General features: G+C 37.9%; 1 protein-coding gene across 1 annotated transcript in view; it reads left to right on the top strand.

Moving 5' to 3' along the window:
• Positions 1-348: 348 nt before the first annotated feature.
• The window catches only part of MMRN1 (multimerin 1), a 66,992-nt gene continuing 46,935 nt past the window's right edge, over positions 349-20,405 (top strand). The window contains exon 1 of the mRNA XM_067736964.1: positions 349-1,153. Coding sequence (XP_067593065.1) covers positions 567-1,153 — 587 coding nt within the window. The 5' untranslated portion in view covers positions 349-566. The remainder of the gene's footprint in view (positions 1,154-20,405) is intronic.

The following is a 20,405-nucleotide window of genomic DNA, read 5'->3' as shown; positions in this document are numbered from 1 at the left end:
TGTGTGAAAGAGCAGAGATGTTGCAGATGAGTTTTTGTGTACATGCGTATATGTCCTTGAACAAAATGTGGCTCTCTGGATGGGGCACAGTGGAAAGGAAGCACCACAAAACTTTTTCTCAAGTTCCCTGTATAGTAGAAAAAAAATGTTAAACTCCTTGATTCAGCCCATCCAAACAAAATTCCATTATCAACGTGAAATTTCTCTTCAAAATCAGCAACACATGAAATATGAGTGAACCTAGGAAAGTTACTTCATGTTTCTCTCATGGGTTTTCCTGATAATAATTGCCTGTGTTTTTCCATTTACCCTTAGCCTCGTCAGACACCCTTCACTGCTTCCATAGATCATCCTCCCAGAGGTCACAGATCCCACAGAACCTACAGAAACAGGAAATCAAACTTCCTGAGTCCACTGCAAAACACAGAAACCTGTTTCCTCTACACATCTCAAATTGGCAAAGCTCTGTCTTAGCAGATTCAGTGTGGAAGCAGCCATCGAAGAGGCTAGAAGGACTTTATCCCCCTCCCGATTTCACACGAGCTTTCTAGCTTCAAACTACTGAAATGAAAGGAGCAAGGCTATTCATCCTCCTTTCTAGTTTATGGAGTGGGGGGATTGGGCGTAACAACACTACACATACTTGGACTACACCCGAGGATGAGAACTCCTGGAACTCCCAGACCTCTGCTCCAGCTCCTCTAAGCAAAATACAAAGTCTTCAGGTGCTGCCAACCACCCAGATCACATCAGTGGAGATGGCCACAGCTCCCGAGGCAAGCACTTCCGAGGAGAGTCTTCTGAAATCGACATTGCTTCCCTCAGAGACAAGTGCATCTCCCGAGCGTGTGAGAAACCAAACTCTCACACCCACAGGGAAGACAGAAGTGGTACTGAAGTTACAAACTCTTGCCCTCCCGACCAAATCGAGCATCAGGTTCAGTCCTAAAGCAGAGTCAGTGGTCCTTTCCAACTCCACCCTGAAATTTCTTCAGAGCTTTGCCAGAAAGTCGAATGAACAAGCCATTTCTCTAAACTCGGTTAGAGGCGTTGGAAATCGATCCCCACGGGAAACGTACCTCAGCAGAGGTGACAGCCCTGGAAGCCAAAGAACCAGCTACCAAAAATCAAGCTTTGAAACAACTAGAGGAAAGTAAGAAACATTCTTTTTTTTTCTTTCTAACTATAAGGTTTATAAGATTGCAAGCTAACAGTTGTCTCACTTCCAGAAAAGGATTTCATGTCCAAGATGAAACCAGATCATATTTCAGTTAGGTGAGGTAATTAAGTGTTACCTTATCTAAAAGGGAAAAGATGAACAAACAAAACGCAGCAATTTATTGTAATTGAAGTGGTCGAAGTTACTAATAGAGGTACTTTAACTGGGGATAGTCGGTAACAAACAGTGTAACCTCACAGTGACTGTTAGTTAATTCAGATCAAGGGTATGTTGGTTGTGCTCAGAACTACAGACACAACATGAAAGAAAAAATGTCATTACAGTTAAGGTGTGAACAGATTTAAAAACTGAAACAGCCTGCGCTGTGGAAAGCTCAAACTAAGCAGAGCTAGGCTGGAATCCTGGCTCCAGTACTGTCTAGATCCTTGACTTGAGCGAGTCAATTGATGTCCCTGAATCTCAGTTTCTTCATTTGTAAAAGACAGATATGGTATAAGGAGTACAGATAAAAATACCAACTTTGCAGGGTTATCATGCAAGATTCAAATTAATGAGATGTGCTTAGACAGACGCTTCTCACAGAATAGGTACTCAACAAGTCATCTTTTACTAGGACCATTATACTGAATTATGCCATCATTATGAATGGGTTGACTAGAAAGGCCAATTTTTCAAATTGATTTTGATTTAAAATGAGAGAAAATTCAATTTGAATTGTTGAAGCAAAATAATAAGACAAAGCTTAAAGAAGTATCATTAAAGAAGTCTTTCAAAAGGACCAAAAAACAAAAACAAAACCCTGGAAAATGCGCGTCAATGTTCTATTCATTTAATGTTCAAAGTTAAACGCCTGACTATAAAATAATTCAAGTTAATAATAGCAACTAACACCTGCTATGAAAGGCATTGTGTTAACACTGTTGTTGATATAAACATGAGACACTGGGAAGTATATAAGCCAATAGATTTGTATTTATGTATTCTTTATTATTCAAATCCATTTTTCACTGTATTTCAAAGGTTATGGCATTTTTTAAAACATGAAAGTAAATTTGATTTTATAAAAACTTATTAACATGGTGGAATTTGGAACATGCCAATTTACTGTAAAAACAAATGCTACAGATTACAAAATGTTCAACTTAGGATAGATAGACTGTCTAAAACAGACATTTTAACAGATATAAATTAAACTTTCTCATGTTTAGGAACAACAGAATGTGGTCTATTAAGTAAAAAATGTAATTTATTGAGAGTCTTTTCTGAGTCATGTATAATATCATTTCTATTAATCATATTTTGTTAGACTGTGATTTAATTTTTTAAACCAATTATATAGAAGTCTTAGGCACTCATAGGAAATGCTTTGAACCTTTTAGAGATGTTATTATAAAGGGATTTTTCAATAGACTAGTAAATATAACCAAAAGAAGGGAACAGTTGAAAGTAAAATACCAATTAAATTTTACATAGCATATAGAAAGTGGCATATGGTTGTTTCATAATTAGAACTAGTAATTGATAATTTGATGAATACTAGTTTTTAAATAAATGCTAGTTGCTTTATCCAAAGACCTCACTGTCAAAGCTTATGAACCCTTACTTATTTGATGACTGTTTATACATTGCTGGTCTCGGGGGAAACAGAATTTTTCAAATAAAAATAATTCCTGCTCCCAAGGAATGTGTTATATAAAAAGCAAGCACCAACATATCTCAGATTTTTAAAAATTCATTATATGTTAGGAGGAAACAAGATATTAAAGGTGTAACTTGCTGAGCCGAACTCCATCCCATGCATTTTCCAATGAAAAGAATCTTAAATTATTTCTAGAGAAAAGAACTAACTGTACTTAGAGATCTACATCCTGAGGTCCTACAGAGCTAAGGTTCTCTTTGGTAATACTTTTCTTTTCTTTTATAAATTTATTTCTTTATTTATTTTTGGCTGCATTGGGTCTTCATTGCTGCGTGTGGGCTTTCTCTAGTTGCGGCGAGCGGGGGCTACTCTTTGTTGCGGTGTGCGGGCTTCTCATTGCGGTGGCTTCTCTTGTTGCGGAGCACGGGCTCTAGGCACGCGGGCTTCAGTAGTTGTGTCACGTGGGCTCAGCAGTTGTGGCTCGCGGGCTCTAGAGCGCAGGCTCAGTAGTTGTGGCGCACAGGCTTAGCTGCTCCATGGCATGTGGGATCTTCCCAGACCAGGGCTCGAACCCGTGTCCCCTGCGTTGGCAGGCGGATTCCTAACCACTGCGCCACCAGGGAAGTCCCGGTAATACTTTTCATTAAGTATTCATTCATTAAGTAATACTTCATTAAGTCCCAGATTTCTTACTCATTAGCCATGCAATTGATAATGGTATTAGAGAAAACTTAGGTCCATCTATTATGGCCACAGTGCTGATGCAAATAAGCCTTGGTAAGGTCAAAAGAGGTCTTTCATATTTTCGTTTGATTAGCAAATAATGATAATAGCAAACACTTTATGGCATTTTTCCTAGTACTGTACTATTCTGAGTGTGTGTGTGTGTGTGTGTATATATATGTATACACACACACACACTCACATATTTTCAATCCTTTAATCATAACCATAATTCCATGAAGAAGATTCTGTTACTATTTCATTATAGAGAGGTTAAGAAAATTAACTAGGGTCACTTAGCTAGTAAATCCCAGGACAAAAATTCAAACCCAGGCTGGCTGGCTTCAGAGACGTAGCTCTCAATCCGTACATTATACTCCTTCAGCAAATACAGTCTATTATCCCAACTGGGAAAATACGAGTGGCCAGTTTATTTCCCCACTTCTCAGGCTTCGGAGGCTATTCTTTGCCTCCAGAATAAATTCCAGATTTCATTCCCAGTCGGTCATACGTCATCCTTGATCTGGCTCCTGCCTACTTCCCCAGCCTCACCTTCTGTGACTTTCTGGCCATGAAAATTTGTAGTTTTCTAGTCCACAATACGCTGTTTGTTAAACCTACCTTTGTTCCCTGTTTGTCCCTCTGGCTAGCATGGTCTTCTTTGCCCATCACCTACTTCTTTTACACCTGATAATAATACCTCCAGGAAGCTTTCTCAGGCTCAGTTATGTGGCCCCTCTAACTGCTCATATAGCTCTCTTTGAATTCTTCTATCATCGCACTTACAATGTTATAATTACAGTGAACTTGTGATCTCCTTGAGTTTAGGGACATATTTCCAGTGCTAGTAAGGTGTTTGGTTTACAATAAGTACACAGTATTTAACAAACTGAATGTAAAGTTTATGGATCTATATGTGAATATATAGATGAATCCTTCCCAAAGAAATATTTCTGTATAATAAAACCTTGTTGACTTGGGATAAACTCATCTCAGGTTTGGGGTTTTTTTTCCTTACTATTTTTGGAATTTTATAGTGGTTCTATGTAAAAGGAATACTTGAATACTTCTGTCAATAGAATTTTTCTGGCATATTTTTGTCTCATCTTGTACTTTCCCTTATCTTACCACCACAGGAACTCCTGGCTACACCAGAGCTGTGGTTTCCTGTCTGGAACAGTGGGTGTTGGTCAGTGACCAAGCACTTTGAAACAGGCAGGATAAAAAGAAGAAACTGGGATTAATGCATTTAGGTATTGAACCAGTATTTGCTGAGGACCTAATATGTGCCCAGCATTGTGCTTGTGCTGAGGGTAAAACAGTGAAGACTAACTCCCACCTGTTCTGTCCTCACGGAATCTGCAGTCCAGTGGGAAAAGGGCATGGGGAAGAAAAACAGTACATCACAAATGCTGATGTTGAATCAAAATGGTGATGAACAAACATTCTGAACGAAGTTTATGAGAGAACGTAACAGGATGAGTGGTCTACCTGGAGGCTATGAGCTTTCCCTGAGAGGATAGTAGGTGAAACGAGATATTGGCATTAACTGCCTACCTAACTTCTCTCACAATCCCAACCCCTGCACACACGTACTTGAATCTTCATCTCAGTGAACGGCTAGTTCCATAACTAGAAACCTTGGCTATACCCTTTATACTTTTTCTCTCCCGACCTTTATATAATCAATCAACAAGTCTTGGTGTTCCCTCCAATATACCCCAAATCTGCTAGCTTCTCTCCACCTTCACCACACCATGTTATTCTTAGCCACCATTATCTACTACTTAGTCTCTTAACTTGTCCATGTTTCCACTCTTGCCTCCACACAAGTGTGAGATCTTTCAAACTTTTTTTTTATTGAATACATTGGACATAGAACACTGTATACATTTAAGGTATTTAAACTTTAATTCAGGTTAATGCGTTTCATTGGATGTAAGACTTCATCTATTGTGATGTGATTTTATGTACTAATCAGAAAGTATGACATTATTTAAAGTTTTCAGATTTATCTTATTTATCTTATTTTATATCACTTTTGCCTCCTTGAAATGAAGATATAAATGAAACTGGTTAAGACATTTCTAAGGCAATGACAAAAACTACTGTCTGACTAGTAGTGACTAAAATATATCATTGATTTCAAAATATATTCCTGATTTCAGAGATGTTTTAAAACCTGTGAAATTTAGTATTTTGCTCACATGCTCAAAATCACTTAGTAGCTTTCCAATACATTTAGAATAAAATCCTAAATCCTCACCATGCACACAGGGTCCTGCTTGACATGACCCCTGCCTATCTTTATGATCTCATTTTCTACCATGCTCCAAGCTCAATCCTCTCAATCTCGTCCAGCCACACTGCCCTTCCTCCTGGTTACTGACCATGCCAAGTTAATACATATCTCAAGGAAACTCCTGTTTGCTCTTGAGAGAATGCTCTTCCCTCAGCATTTAGACAAAAGACTCCTTTTCTTATGCAATTTGAGCTTTAATGGCCCTCCCTCAAGTAGACCTTCTCTGACCACCGAATGGAAAGTTGCCATCCTTATCTTATCACCCTTATTGTTTCTTCAGAGCATTTATTTGAAATTATTGGGTCTATTTATGCAGACAGTTGTGTATTTTATATTTTTCCACAAAATACATTCTGTGAAAATAGGACCCTTGACCTTCTTACTTATTATTATTCTATTCACTGCCAACAATAGTGCCATGCACATAGAGAGAGCTCCACAAAACTCTGTGGAATGACTGATTATTGGATGGATTTGGAGTTCACAGCGGAGATAAACACTAGAAATATAAGTCTGGGAAATATGAGAACTATAGAAATATGGATGCTCAATTGAAGAGTTTTTCTTTCTTTCTTTAACGAAAGGGAGGAGGGAGAGGGCAGAAATCAGAGCTCTTCCAGAGAGTTTCCCACTTACTTGTTTGTCATTGTATTGATTTTGCATATAGAATGGCCATAAATATGGTAAAATGTTAATGAAAGGGCCAGAAGGGAAAAGTTGAATATGAAACAAGATGAATCCTATGTTTGCTGAGTTTATTGACTTTATTTATTTTAGAATTTCACTTGTTTATTCTTTCTATAAGCTATGTAACTTGCTTTATGTACAAATAGGTGGCTCAAGTTAAATGGATTCTGATTTCTAATATGTCTAACATGATAAACTCTACAAGTCTTTTATTAAACCACTTGTAAATAGAAAATTTAAATTTTAAAATTTAATGGTTTAAAATTACAAAAACTAACCATTAAATTAATTCTGCTGCCTATCGTAATATGCATTTTTCTGCTTAATTCTGTAAATTATGAGGTTTTACATGTGAAAAATCTGGTCAATTAAATTCAGATGCCACCTTAGTCCATTCAGGCTGTTATAACAAAATGAGCGACTGGGTTCCTTATAAACAACAGAAATTTATTTCTCACAGTTCCGGAAGCTGGAAACCCAGGAACAGGTTACCAGCATGGCCTTTTTCAGATTCCCGACTTCTCATTGTACTCCTACATTGTGGAAGGCATGAGGGATCTCTCTAGGGCCACTTTTATAAGGGCACTAATCCCTTATACCTAACCACCTCCCCAAATCCCCATCTCTCAATATTATCATAATGGGAATTTGGATGTCAACAAATGAATTTTGGGCTTCCCTGGTGGTGCAGTGGTTGAGAGTCTGCCTGCCGATGCAGGGGACACGGGTTCGTGCCCCGGTCTGGGAAGATCCCACATGCCGCGGAGCGGCTGGGCCCGTGAGCCATGGCCGCTGAGCCTGCGCTTCCGGAGCCTGTGCTCCGCAACGGGAGAGGCCACAACAGTGAGAGGCCCGCGTACCGCAAACAAAAACAAAAACAAAAACAAAACAAATGAATTTTGGGGGGACACAAACATTCAGTCTTTATCATGTATAGTTTGCAAAGTTCTTATCAGTGGCCTAGTAGCATCCAAGGGGATTATTCTCACATGCTGTTAAATTCTAAAAAGAAACACACCATTATATTAAAGAGTAGTTTTTATGTCCTTGAGAAATTAAACGTATCTACTACATTACTGCCAGTGAAAATACTAAAGTATATTCAGTACCTCAGTTTTTTTCTCATTAATCGTTTCCTTTTTTATTTCTTTGATATTTCTACTCACTAAATTGCCGCTGAATATACACACACATATTGTATGATACATGCCAGAATTTATACCGTCTAGGTGATTAAACAAGAAACATTTGTACACCTTCTGTTTCTTTAAATACCAAAATATTAATTTAAAAATGTGTTATTTCAGGAAATGCTAAAAGAGTCAGTTTACAGGAACAACTGGTTTAAGTATAGAATTAAGCATCACAGCACCTATTAGCTTGCCTTTCCCGAGGCTCTGTGGTCTGCACACTGGGAAAGTCTGACACCTACTGGAATAGAATTTACAATGTCCCTGAATACGCTGAAGTAACAGGATGGGGAAAAGAAACAAAAAAATAAAGTTAGGTAAAAGAAAACAAATTTGTGAAAAAAGTTTAATTAAGGTACCTTTAAGAATTGTTTCTTAGGTATAATATATGTATTTTTATATCTAATTCAGTGTACCTCTTAAAAATGTACTGTCATTGGCTTTAAAACTTTGAAAATAGGTTGGATCCAAAAAGCAAACTCCATGCACATCCCGAGAGGGGGACACACTCAGCTCATTCTCCTAAAATTTTACACTGAGAAATTATTAGTAGTATTATTATTGTATGTACACAATGATTTGTGACTCTGAGGTACTATACGGCATATATCATTAAAAACTCAATTACATACTACACTGTGCCCACCGTGGAAGGCAAATCAGTGCCTGACCAAAGATTTTCATTGCAAAAGTTGGTATATAAAAGGGGTTTCATCTTAAAACCTAAATTAACCAGAAAATTAAAGTATCAGATATTCCCCATAATCTGAGCTTTTCATGATTGCCTCTCAAGATTTGTTTCAAATATTTACATGATTCTTTTATAAAACTAATACTTCTATCCCAGTTTATATATTATATAGACTTTTGAAAAAGGATGGACTATATAAAGGTATTTACACTAAAATAAAATGAACCACAATATTTTTTTAATTTGAAAATAGTAATTTTCTTAAGGCGATTCGTATCAAGATGGACTTATCTTTTGGACTAATAGCCAAAACTAAATATAAAAAGTCTAATGCTTTATTTGTGTGTGATTTACATATTAAGAATCTTTTTACTAAATCTAAATGCTTACTTCCAATTTCTGTTAATATTTCTTTCACACTGGGTATATTTCCTTTCTCATTTATGACTGATGAACTACCTGTAAATCCTGGTCTCTCATAATAATTAATAATTTCATCTTTTCTTTTTAGTTTGATTGAAAAAAATAAAGATTCCTATAAAGATTCCATAACATTTAGGAAGTATTTTTGTTCATAACTACTTAAGACTATAAAGACATTTAGAATATATTTCTTCTGAAAGCTAAGCCTCATCATATGAATTGAACATCACCAATAATAGTCTTCTGTCATGGTTTTCTGGAACTTATTATTGACCTGATATACATAAGCAATTATGGTTAAGATGAATTTATCAGGTCATTACAGAAACAAGAAAGGAGCAACCTCTACTTGTGTACGAGGCCAGAAACAAAATGGGAGATATATACATACATATATATAGCTATATAGGTATCTATTCCCTTCATAAAAAATCCTACTGAGCTCTCTGAATCATCTAGGCATTACCAGCAGCAGCAAGTGTTTTACATATATTAAGTCATTTAATCTCACAACAATCCTGTGAGATAGGTAGGTAATATTATTATATTCATTGTATCGATGAGGAAGCCACACTGAACAAACAAGCTAATGGCTAATAAGTTGTTTCATTTTCTCTTGTTCCTCGTTGAATCCCTAAGTGCATCTCAATAACGGGATGACAGGAAACAAAGTCAAAATGTCCTTAAATACATCATCTCCCCAAGCAGAAAATCTTCTCCAACTTCCAAGAGAAAATCACATATCATTGGCTAGTTTATGGAGGGGATGTTGCTGGTTCACCTTGATTTCTAGTGAATAGCCTCAGGACTTGGTATTTTCATGCTATGGTGTCAATTCAAATCACAGGTTATGAATATAAATGTTTAAACATTGTCTTCTACGAACAGGATAACAAGCAATTTATTAATCTGTGTTCGAAGGACTAGTATAAATAAATAACATTAATTCTTAGATTGATATCTTCTATTTCTTAAGGAAAATACTTGTCATGGTCATTATTTAAATGAATCCTTTGTTGCTTCAGTCCACTCTCAATTCAGGATAAGAATGGATATGTTTGGACCAGGGTTTGGTCAGGGTACACTTCAAATGGCAAATGACCAATTAATGAAATCTTTGTTTTTAATTTAGTGTTTTCACGGCTCCTTGGAAGACCGGATTTCTAAAATGTTTCAACCAAAAGTACAGTGATTGTTTACTTACAATGCTTTTCTTAGTTCATTATCCACAAGACTTCAAGTTGTCTCTGTCAAAATAGAAACCTTTGCTCCCTTTTGTAAGTTCTGCAAGCCAGGCTCACGTTCATAAATAACAAAAGATGTCTGCTTTTTCTTCAAACAAACATTTTACCTATTAACTTGGAAAATCCAAAGGATCAATACAAGCTTTTTTCAGTACATGTTGCCGCACAAAAGCAACCATTAAAGAGAATCCCAAATGCAATCTGCTGTTTGGAGTGTTCGGACCCCACGGAAAGCTCAATACTTCAAAGAAACCGCTCTCCGTCGGCCATAATCACTCTGGAAAGGTACAAAGGATCTCTAGATTTAAGCAAAATACTTGTCTGGGATCATTACATTTGCTTTTATACTGGCCTGTCACCATTTCACCATGCTGAATTTTCTGTTTTTAAACTTATATTTTCAGATTATTTCGTTTTAAATTTATATTTACATTTTTAACATCTCTTGATGAGCTTATTTCATCGGTGGCATAAACCTAATTACAAGTCACACCAGGGGCTCTGGCTGTGGCTTGTTCTTCCAATTTACACTGGATCAAAGATTGCTGGGCCCCTGGCAATCTGCTTTTCTGCCTACTCAACTATTTTAGTCATGAAATGGTTTCACTATTTAGGGTTTTAAACAATCTCTGCAGGTGACACTGATTTATTCTCACAAACAATATCTTTCTGTTTGTCTGTCTGTCTTTCTAACAACCATCTCTTTTCTTTTTTTTTCAGTATCCAGGGTATGCAGGGACGGTGGTATTTTTTTCCTGCCTCGCCCCGTGCCCTCCATAGTCATTCAGCCAGTGCTCACGTGACAGACAATGTGTGCTTCTGATGAAGTTAGACATTCTCTGTAATTAGGATAATCAGTGGATTTGCAGGAGAAATCTATTTTTAAAATATCCCTTTATCATGGTGTCTTTATTAATTTTAAAATTTTTATTTCCTGTTTTTGCCATACTTAGTTTCACATTATTTTGCCAAGTGTCACCACGCTTGAACAAAATGTACCAACGTGTCTTTTCATGCCTTTACGGAGCTGAATTTTCAAACTTCTCATTCAAGAGAACCTTGCACAATAAGCTGTACAGTGCTCAATTTATCTGCCTTAGACAGATGAATGGCTGAGTCAGCTTTATTTGTAGAGGAGCATGTGGTCCAAAGAGGCCTAAATATTCCAAAGCAGATGTTTACTAACTTTAGTGACTCTACTCTGGGGAAAAATGTGTTCCTTCTTTGTTTTTCAACATTTAGGTTGACTTTTGCATTATTTTAATTATAATAATAATTATTATTTTAAGCAGCATAGAGTTCTTATGTTCTACTGATTTAGTGGCGTACATCTCATATTAATTTGAACTCATAGTGATTTGATTTTACAGTCATGTAGCATTTCCTTTAGTACTAGATTTTGTAAATCATTTCTGCCTCTACCCTCGATAAAAAACCTCAGAAAACAAATGAGAGGGAAGAATATAAATTTAACATAACAAGGTACATATTCACAATAGGGAAAAAATGACAGAAACGGAAAAGTAAAGAGAAAAAAATCATGCTATAATCCAATCATTCAATCTATAGTTATTAAGAACTTTCTATAGTTTAGTATAGGATGTTTTATAATAAAATAACTGGTATTACAACCAGAAACGAGGCTGATTTTTGTTTTCCTAAACAGTATCTATATGATTTTGGATGGCTTCTACCAGAATGTCATCTAAAAATAGGTATTTTAATAAAGGCTGTTTTTGTCTGATCATGGCATTTTTGTGGCAAATGCTATTAAAGTTTCTCAGCTTCACTGGAGCATGGTCAATTCATATTCCTCTACTATATGTTGAAGACAGTAAGCATACATGGATGGATATAAACAAAGGTTTTTAGAAACGGGCTTGAGAAAGTTATGGCTACAATATGGTCTAATTGATAAGACATGTGGATCAGAACAGCAATTCAGCTAAATCTTTCTGTAAGGCAGGATTTATTTGTTATTCTTAATCATATCATTTAAAATTGTGCTATATTTGATACAAAATTGATGTATTATAATACCTAATTTTACCATATGTATCCCTCACAGTGTATCATTCACTTTTATTTTTTAGCTTTATGTAAGAAAAAAGCATTGTATGGTATTATTTCTGTAACTTGCTTGTATCACACAAGTTTATTATAAGTTATATTTGGGTTATTGAATAGTACAGTTCATTTGTTTAACTGGTGAATAATACCTATGTGTAAATATTTCAATGTATTTCTCCATTCTATGGTAAATGGACATTTAAACTACTTTTAGGTTTTGATAGTTATGAATAATGCTTGCTACTATAAATACTCAACATGATTCCTGGAACACATGTGCAAGAGTTTCTCTAAAGTATATATCTAGAAGTGTAACTGCTGGGTCAGTATACGTATGTTCATCATTACATGATATCAACACATTGTTTTTCAAAGTGGTTCTACCATATATTTCTACGAACAGTATATATGAGATTCCAGTTCTCTATATCCTCTGAACACGTGAGATTGTCAAATTCTCAAAATTTGCTTATTTGGCGACATACACCAAGAGCCTGGAAAGGCCTTTCCTAGCCTTCATGAATTGGGCCTGGTGTCAACCAGCAGCTTTACCAGAAACTCGAGGTCTGTGTGATGCAGCAATGTTGGCTGCACCTGGAAAACCCTTGAGTTCACGGGAGATGAAGGAAGGCACATCTGGGGACTCCAAGCCCACTTCTTCCTTTATAGGAAGCACCTTGGCACACTAGAGGCTTGCCCCCTCAAAGGCTTTCCCCCTTAGTGCTAGTTCTGAGGGGTTAGCCAGCCCCTCTGAGAATGGAGGTTTGGAGAGAGAGAGCACGTGTGTGAGCACGAGACTCCTAGGTCACAGCTCGGTCAATATCCCAGATTTCAAACGCAAGAGCTGAGAACAGTCTATGGGTCGCAAATCTCTAGAAAAGGACCTTCCCTCACTCCCCTCAAAAAGCGGAGGGAGGGGCTTCCCTGGTGGCGCAGTGGTTGAGAGTCCGCCTGCCGATGCAGGGGACACGGGTTCGTGCCCCGGTCCGGGAAGATCTCACGTGCCGCTGAGCGGCTGGGCCCGTGAGCCATGGCCGCCGAGCCTGCGCGTCTGGAGCCTGTGCTCCACAACGGGAGAGGCCACAGCAGTGAGAGGCCCGCGTACAGCAAAAAAAAAAAAAAAAGCAGAAGGAAATCAAACAGCCTCAAGAGGCGTGAGAGAGAAAGCAAGAACCTGAGGGTTTAAGAACCCATTCCATCTTCTAGTTCGGTTTCTGGAAAGAAGCAAGCCAATATAGCAGGGACTATCTACAACTTGGCTATAAGAATTCCCTGAGAAGCCACTGAGGACCAAGTCTCCAAGACGACTGACTAGCTTGGACCTGAGGATTCACTTAGGGAACCCTGGAAAGCTTTCCATTGGAGATGGTTGTCAGAACTGTAGCCTACATGCATGCTTCCCAGCTGCCAAGGAATCCGTCCAAGCAGCTCCAAGACTGTAGCCAGTTTGGTCAGAGGATCCTAGTGTTTCTCCCCCATGTGCTGAGGTGGACTTGCCTACCGCAGAGGAGCCTAGGAAAGTCCAGCCTCTGTTTCGCTCACCACCCTGAAAAACGTACCCAATAGGGAGGAGGGTGGAAGAGGTGACTGTATCCCCTTGAAGAAAGTGAAGTGGGGAGTCTGCCCGAGACTCAGAGCTGAATTTGACAGAGGATATAGGCTGAAATAATCAAGGCCTCACTTCTTTCTGAGCATGCCGGGGTTTAATCTTCATGGGAGAAGATCAAAACATTTTACGTCCCCAGCAGAGATCACAGACGAGCTAATCTAGACGTCTGGGCAATTTCCAGGTAGAATGCATTTAGGCCTCCACGTAGCCCATGGTATTTAGCACCACCAATGTTTGTTCCTCCTGGAAGTTTCCTTTTAACATACATATTTACACACTTAAAAGCAGTTCAATGCCTGCTAGCTTGGCTCATACCAAAGAGGGTTAAAACTCTCACTGAGGAACAACCCAAATGTGTCCAATTGTATAAAGGCCTCTTCCCTTGCAAGAAACAGGGAGACAGCTGGTTGCCTCCCATTTTTCCTCTTTTGCAAAAGAAGTCTTAATTGTAAGTTCGTGTTGTTCGTAATTCGAAGACCCATTCTCAGGCCATTTTCCCCCTGACTCTAGCCGATGTTGGAGCTAGGCAGTGTTACAAAAGAAAGTCGTTTTCTTCTTTTTCGTAACTCCAGTATACCACACACAGTAGGAAGTCATATAGAATTAAGAACATAATACGTTACCATTTATAGAATAAAAGCACATAGCTAAAAGAGCCACATTACCAGAAAGGACAGGTACAAACTTACTGATACGAGTTCTATATCCAGTTTATTCTTAGATATTATCTCCATTAGAAAACATTATCTCCATCTTCAAAATACTTCAGCCCTCTCCAGCCACTCTCAGATGTGTTTAATACGTAAGAGAATTCTTAGTGAGATTGTTGAAAATAGCTCTTATCAAGTTTTGTTTGTGTTTTGGAAGATTTTTTTGCTTTGCTTTACAGTCAGCTAAATGTAGGCCAAGTCTGACCACCATATTTATTATTTAAACTGCAAGTAATTATACACAATTCCTCTTTGTCCTGTTACTGCCTTAACAATCTCAACCTTCCTTAAATCCCTATTTGTCTAATAACATTGTCCCACCTGTTTTGTTTCTTTAGTGTCTGCCTTTCATTAACTCACTCTAAAGACACAGGTGTGCTTTTTATTCCATGCTGGCCACCAATTTGGAAATAGACGATTTTTCTCTTAGCTCCCATTTCACTAATTTTACTTCTTACATTTCCTATTTATTTTTACTGTGCTTACTCCTTAGACTGACTGGTATGATCACGTCTCTTCTTTTCCCTTCCCGTTAAATTAGCAGGTATATCGTCGACATACCCCATTTTGGAAGGGCTTTTCCTCAGGATGACCAGAGCAAAATGACACCAAGGAGGCGTCTTGGGTGGAAATTCCTCTAACCCAGGCACAGAACATGTTCTGCAGTGGAGAGTTTTCCTGATTTACAGTCCCTCATTTCTCCTTTACCCTCTCACACAACATGGTAATCAGGGCAGGTTCCATTAAGGACACACACCTGTATCTATACCTCCAGGCGATCATATTAGGCATGGGTGAAAAACCAACCCCTGCGTAAAGGCAAGATTTCTAGTCAGGGAGCAATATCTTACCGCCTGATTCAGAGGACCCCCACTAATATCAGGTTTAATATTTTGCTACAGTCATCCGCGAGCCAACCCCTCTTAACCAATCCTAACAAAATAGACATAGACAAACATGGACACAGAAATCCAAAGTCTTAGGACTCCATCCTTTGAGTACCTCAGCAGCTGTAACCTTTTATATTGTCTCCCTCCCTTCTCACAATCCTGAGAAGGTTATTAGACAACTTTACGTGCTGGCACGTTTTAACGATGTTACTCACCCAAAAGACGTCTGATCCAGGTGCGGTTTCTTCTCCCAAAAGTGAAAGTAGCACCAAGGAGCCTGGAGAGCAGCAGCGGGAAGCAGCAATGTGACAGCTGACCCTCTAGACGAGTTTGGTCTGGGTGACCGCTCAGGGTGGGTGACGAGGGCCTGCACTCTGCCAGGGGCCGTGGTGCCTTTGGCAGGTAGTCATGAGATTTACATCCCTTTGTGGTGACCAACACTGCTACCGAGCAAGGGCTCCTTGCCCAATGCGCACAGAAGCCAATACCAAGGCACCGGCTTTGGAGAAAATAAAAGCTCTACTGCGAGATCGACCGGCAAGGAAACAGGAAGCAAGGCTCTCGCATCTGTCTGCGAGATCGACCTGCAAGGAAACAGGAAGCAAGGCTCTCGCATGTGTCTTCTCCATCCAGGGCTCGGGGTGAAGTTTAGGGGGATTAGGGAAGTTTCAAACTTGGAAGCTCATTGGCTAGGCTTGAATTAGTCCATATAAGCTCCCACTGTTGCCGGGAGCCAGGTTTTCCTTGTTGAAGAACTTCTCATTTCATAAAAGCCTCAACATGTCTATTCTTTGAGTTCCATAGACTGAAGATTCTCGGCTCTGGGGTTATACTGCACACGTGGGTTCCTGTCTTGCACACGCCCAGGGCTGTCTGTAAAATAACTCAAGGTTTGATTAATCAACATCCTCTTTAAGGATGCAAAACCAGTTTAAGCTGGTCAATGTTTTACATGCTGTTAAATTTAACAAGAACAATGTTATTTTTCCTATTATAAACAGTATCTCTCTTAAATTTGTTGTTAGCACATCAAACTATAACTGATCTTAACTGTATGGCTAAACTTTTGTATTAATTATAAAACATTTTATATTGATCTTCACTAAATTGATGAACTCATTCATTATAATCATTTACATATAGACTCCTTTATATTTTCTTTCTTCACAATCATGTCACCTGCTGCTAATAAGTTATTTTTTCCTCATTTTAGATCCTTACATCATTTATTTATTTATTTATTTATTTTCATCTTACTGCACATTGTTCAGTGGAAGTAACAGATCTACGTCTGAGTCACTACCTCAGTCTAATATTGATATCTGCATAAGGGCAATTTTGGATTTTGACTTAGCTTATAGCTAAACAATAGAGATTCTGGTTTTAGCTCTGATTTATTCTTAATTTACTTTTATCTTACAGTGGTTTTTTTAAAATATCTTTACTGGAGTATAATTACTGTACAATGGTGTGTTAGTTTCTGCTCTATAACAAAGTGAATCAGCTATACACATATACACGTTCCCATATCTCTTCCCTCTTGCGTCTCCCTCCCTCCCACCCTCCCTATCCCACCCCTCTAGGTGGTCACAAACCACCGAGCTGATCTCCCTGTGCTATGTGGCTGCTTCCCACTAGCTATCTATTTTACGTTTGGTAGTTTATATATGTCCATGCCACTCTCTCACTTTGTCACAGCTTACCCTTCCCCCTCCCCATATCCTCAAGTCCATGCTGTAGTAGGTCTGTGTCTTTATTCCCATCTTACCCCTAGGTTCTTCATCACCTTTTTTTTTTCTTAGGTTCCATATATATATGTTAGCATATGGTATTTGTTTTTCTCCTTCTGACTTATTTCACTCTGTATGACAGACACTAGGTCCATCCACCTCACTACAAATAACTCAATTTCATTTCTTTTTATGGCTGAGTAATATTCTATTGTATATATGTGCCACATCTTCTATATCCATTCATCTGTTGATGGACGCTTAGGTTGCTTCCATGTACGGGCTATTGTAAATAGAGCTGCAATGAACATTTTGGTACATGACTCTTTTTGAATTATGGTTTTCTCAGGGTATATGCCCAGTAGTGGGATTGCTGGGTCGTATGGTAGTTCTATTTTTAGTTTTTTAAGAAACCTCCATACTGTTCTCCATAGTGGCTGTATCAATTTACATTCCCACCAACAGAGCAAGAGGGCTCCCTTTTCTCCACACCCTCTCCAGCATTTATAGTTTCTAGATTTTGTGATGATGGCCATTCTGACCACTGTGAGATGGTATCTCATTGTAGTTTCGATTTGCATTTGTCTAATGATTAATGATGTTGAGCATCTTTTCATGTGTTTGTTGGCAATCTGCATATCTTCTTCGGAGAAATGTCTATTTAGGTCTTCTGCCCATTTTTGGATTGGTTTGTTTGTTTTTTTGTCATTGAGCTGCTTGTAAATTTGGCGGATTAATCCTTTGTCAGTTGCTTCATTTGCAAATATTTTCTCCCATTCTAAGGGCTGTCTTTTGGTCTTGTTTATGGTTTCCTTTGCTGTGCAAAAGCTATTAAGTTTCATTAGGTCCCATTGTTTATTTTTGTTTTTATTTCCATTCCTCTAGGAGGTTGGTCAAAAAGGATCTTGCTGTGATTTATGTCATACAGTGTTCTGCCAACGTTTTCCTATAAGAGTTCGATAGTGTCTGGCCTTACATTTAGGTCTTTAATCCATTTTGAGTTTATTTTTGTGTATGGTTAGGGAGTGTTCTAATTTCATACTTTTACATGTACCTGTCCAGTTTTCCCAGCACCACTTATTGAAGAGGCTGTCTTTTCTCCATTGTATATTCTTGCCTCCTTTATCAAAGATAAGGTGACCATATGTGCGTGGGTTTATCTCTCGGCTTTCTATCCTGTTCCATTGATCTATATTTCTGTTTTTGTGCCAGTACCATACTGTCTTGATTACTATAGCTTTGTAGTATAGTCTGAAGTCAGGGAGCCTGATTCCTCCAGCTCTATTTTTCATTCTCCAGATTGCTTTGGCTATTCTGGGTCTTTTGTGTTTCTACACAAATTGTGAAATTTTTTGTTCCAGTTCTGTGAAAAATGCCATTGGTAGCTTCATAGGGATTGCATTGAATCTGTAGATTGCTTTGGGTGGTAGAGTCATTTTCACAATGTAGATTCTTCCAATCCAAGAATATGGTATATCTCTCCAACAATCTGTATCATCTTTAATTTCTTTCATCAGTGTCTTACAATTTTCTGCATACAGGTTTTGTCTCCTTAGGTAGGTTTATTCCTAGATATTTTACTCTTTTTGTTGCAGTGGTAAATGGGAGTGTTTTCTTAATTTCACTTTCAGATTTTTCATCATTAGTGTATAGAAATGCCAGAGATTTCTGTGCATTAATTTTGTATCCTGCTACTTTACCAAATTCATTGATTAGCTCTAGTAGTTTTCTGGTAGCATCTTTAGGATTCTCTATGTAGAGTATCATGTCATCTGCAAACAGTGACAGCTTTATTTCATCTTTTCTGATTTGGATTCCTTTTATTTCTTTTTCTTCTCTGATTGCTGTGGCTAAAATTTCCAAAACTATGTGGAATAAGAGTGATGAGAGTGGGCAACCTTGTCTTTTCATGATCTTAGTGGAGTTTCAGTTTTTCACCATTGAGGTTTACGTTGGCTGTGGGTTTGTCATATATGGCCTTTATTATGTTGAGGAAAGTTCCCTCTATGCCTACTTTCTGCAGGGTTTTTATCATAAATGAGTGTTGAATTTTGTCAAAAGCTTTCTCCGCATCTATTGAGATGATCATATGGTTTTTCTCCTTCAATTTGTTTATATGGTGTATCACGTTGATTGATTTGCATATATTGAAGAATCCTTGCATTCCTGGAATAAACCCCACTTGATCATGGTGCATGATCCTTTTAATCTGCTGTTGGATTCTGTTTGCTAGTATTTTGTTGAGGATTTGTGCATCTATGTTCATCAGTGATATTGGCCTGTAGTTTTCTTTCTTTGTGACATCTTTGTCTGGTTTTGGTATCAGGGTGATGGTGGCCTCGTAGAATGAGTTTGGGAGTGTTCCTCCCTCTGCTATATTTCGGAAGAGTTTGAGAAGGAAAGGTGTTAGCTCTTCTCTAAATGTTTGATAGAATTTGCCTGTGAAGCCATCTGGTCCTGGGCTTTTGTTTGTTGGAAGATTTTTAATCACAGTTTCAATTTCAGTGCTTGTGATTGGTCTGTTCATATTTTCTATTTCTTCCTGGTTCAGTCTCGGCAGGTTTTGCATTTCTAAGAATTTGTCCATTTCTTCCAGGTTGTCCATTTTATTGGGATAGAGTTGCTTATAGTAATCTCTCATGATCCTTCGTATTTCTGCGATGTCAGTTGTTACTTCTCCTTTTTCATTTCTAATTCTATTGATTTGAGTCTTCTCCCTTTTTTTCTTCATGAGTCTGGCTAATGGTTTATTAATTTTGTTTATCTTCTCAAAGAACCAGCTTTTAGTTTTATTGAACTTTGCTATCGTTTCCTTCATTTCTTTTTCATTTATTTCTGATATGATCTTTATGATTTTTTTCCTTCTGCTAACTTTGGGGTTTTTTTGTTGTTCTTTCTCTAATTGCTTTAGGTGCAAGTTTAGGTTCTTTATTTGAGATGTTTCCTGTTTCATAAGGTAGGATTGTATTGCTATAAACTTCCCTCTTAGAACTGCTTTTGCTGCACCTCATAGGTTTTGGGTCATCGTGTCTCCATTGTCATTTGTTTCTAGGTATTTTTTGATTTCTTCAGTGATCACTTCGTTATTAAGTAGTGTATTGTTTAGCCTCCATGTGTTTGTCTTTTTTACAGATCTTTTTCTGTAATTGATATCTAGTCTCATAGTGTTGTGGTCTGAAAAGATACTTGATACAAGTTCAATTTTCTTAAATTTACCAAGGCTTGATTTGTGACCCAAGATAGGATCTATCCTGGAGAATTTTCCATGAGCACTTGAGAAAAATGAGTATTCTGTTGTTTTGGGATGCCATGTCCTA

This window comes from Pseudorca crassidens, chromosome 4, assembly GCF_039906515.1.
Source record: "Pseudorca crassidens isolate mPseCra1 chromosome 4, mPseCra1.hap1, whole genome shotgun sequence".
In the NCBI taxonomy this organism is placed as follows: domain Eukaryota; kingdom Metazoa; phylum Chordata; class Mammalia; order Artiodactyla; family Delphinidae; genus Pseudorca; species Pseudorca crassidens.
This window is presented reverse-complemented; position numbering and strand designations above follow the sequence as displayed.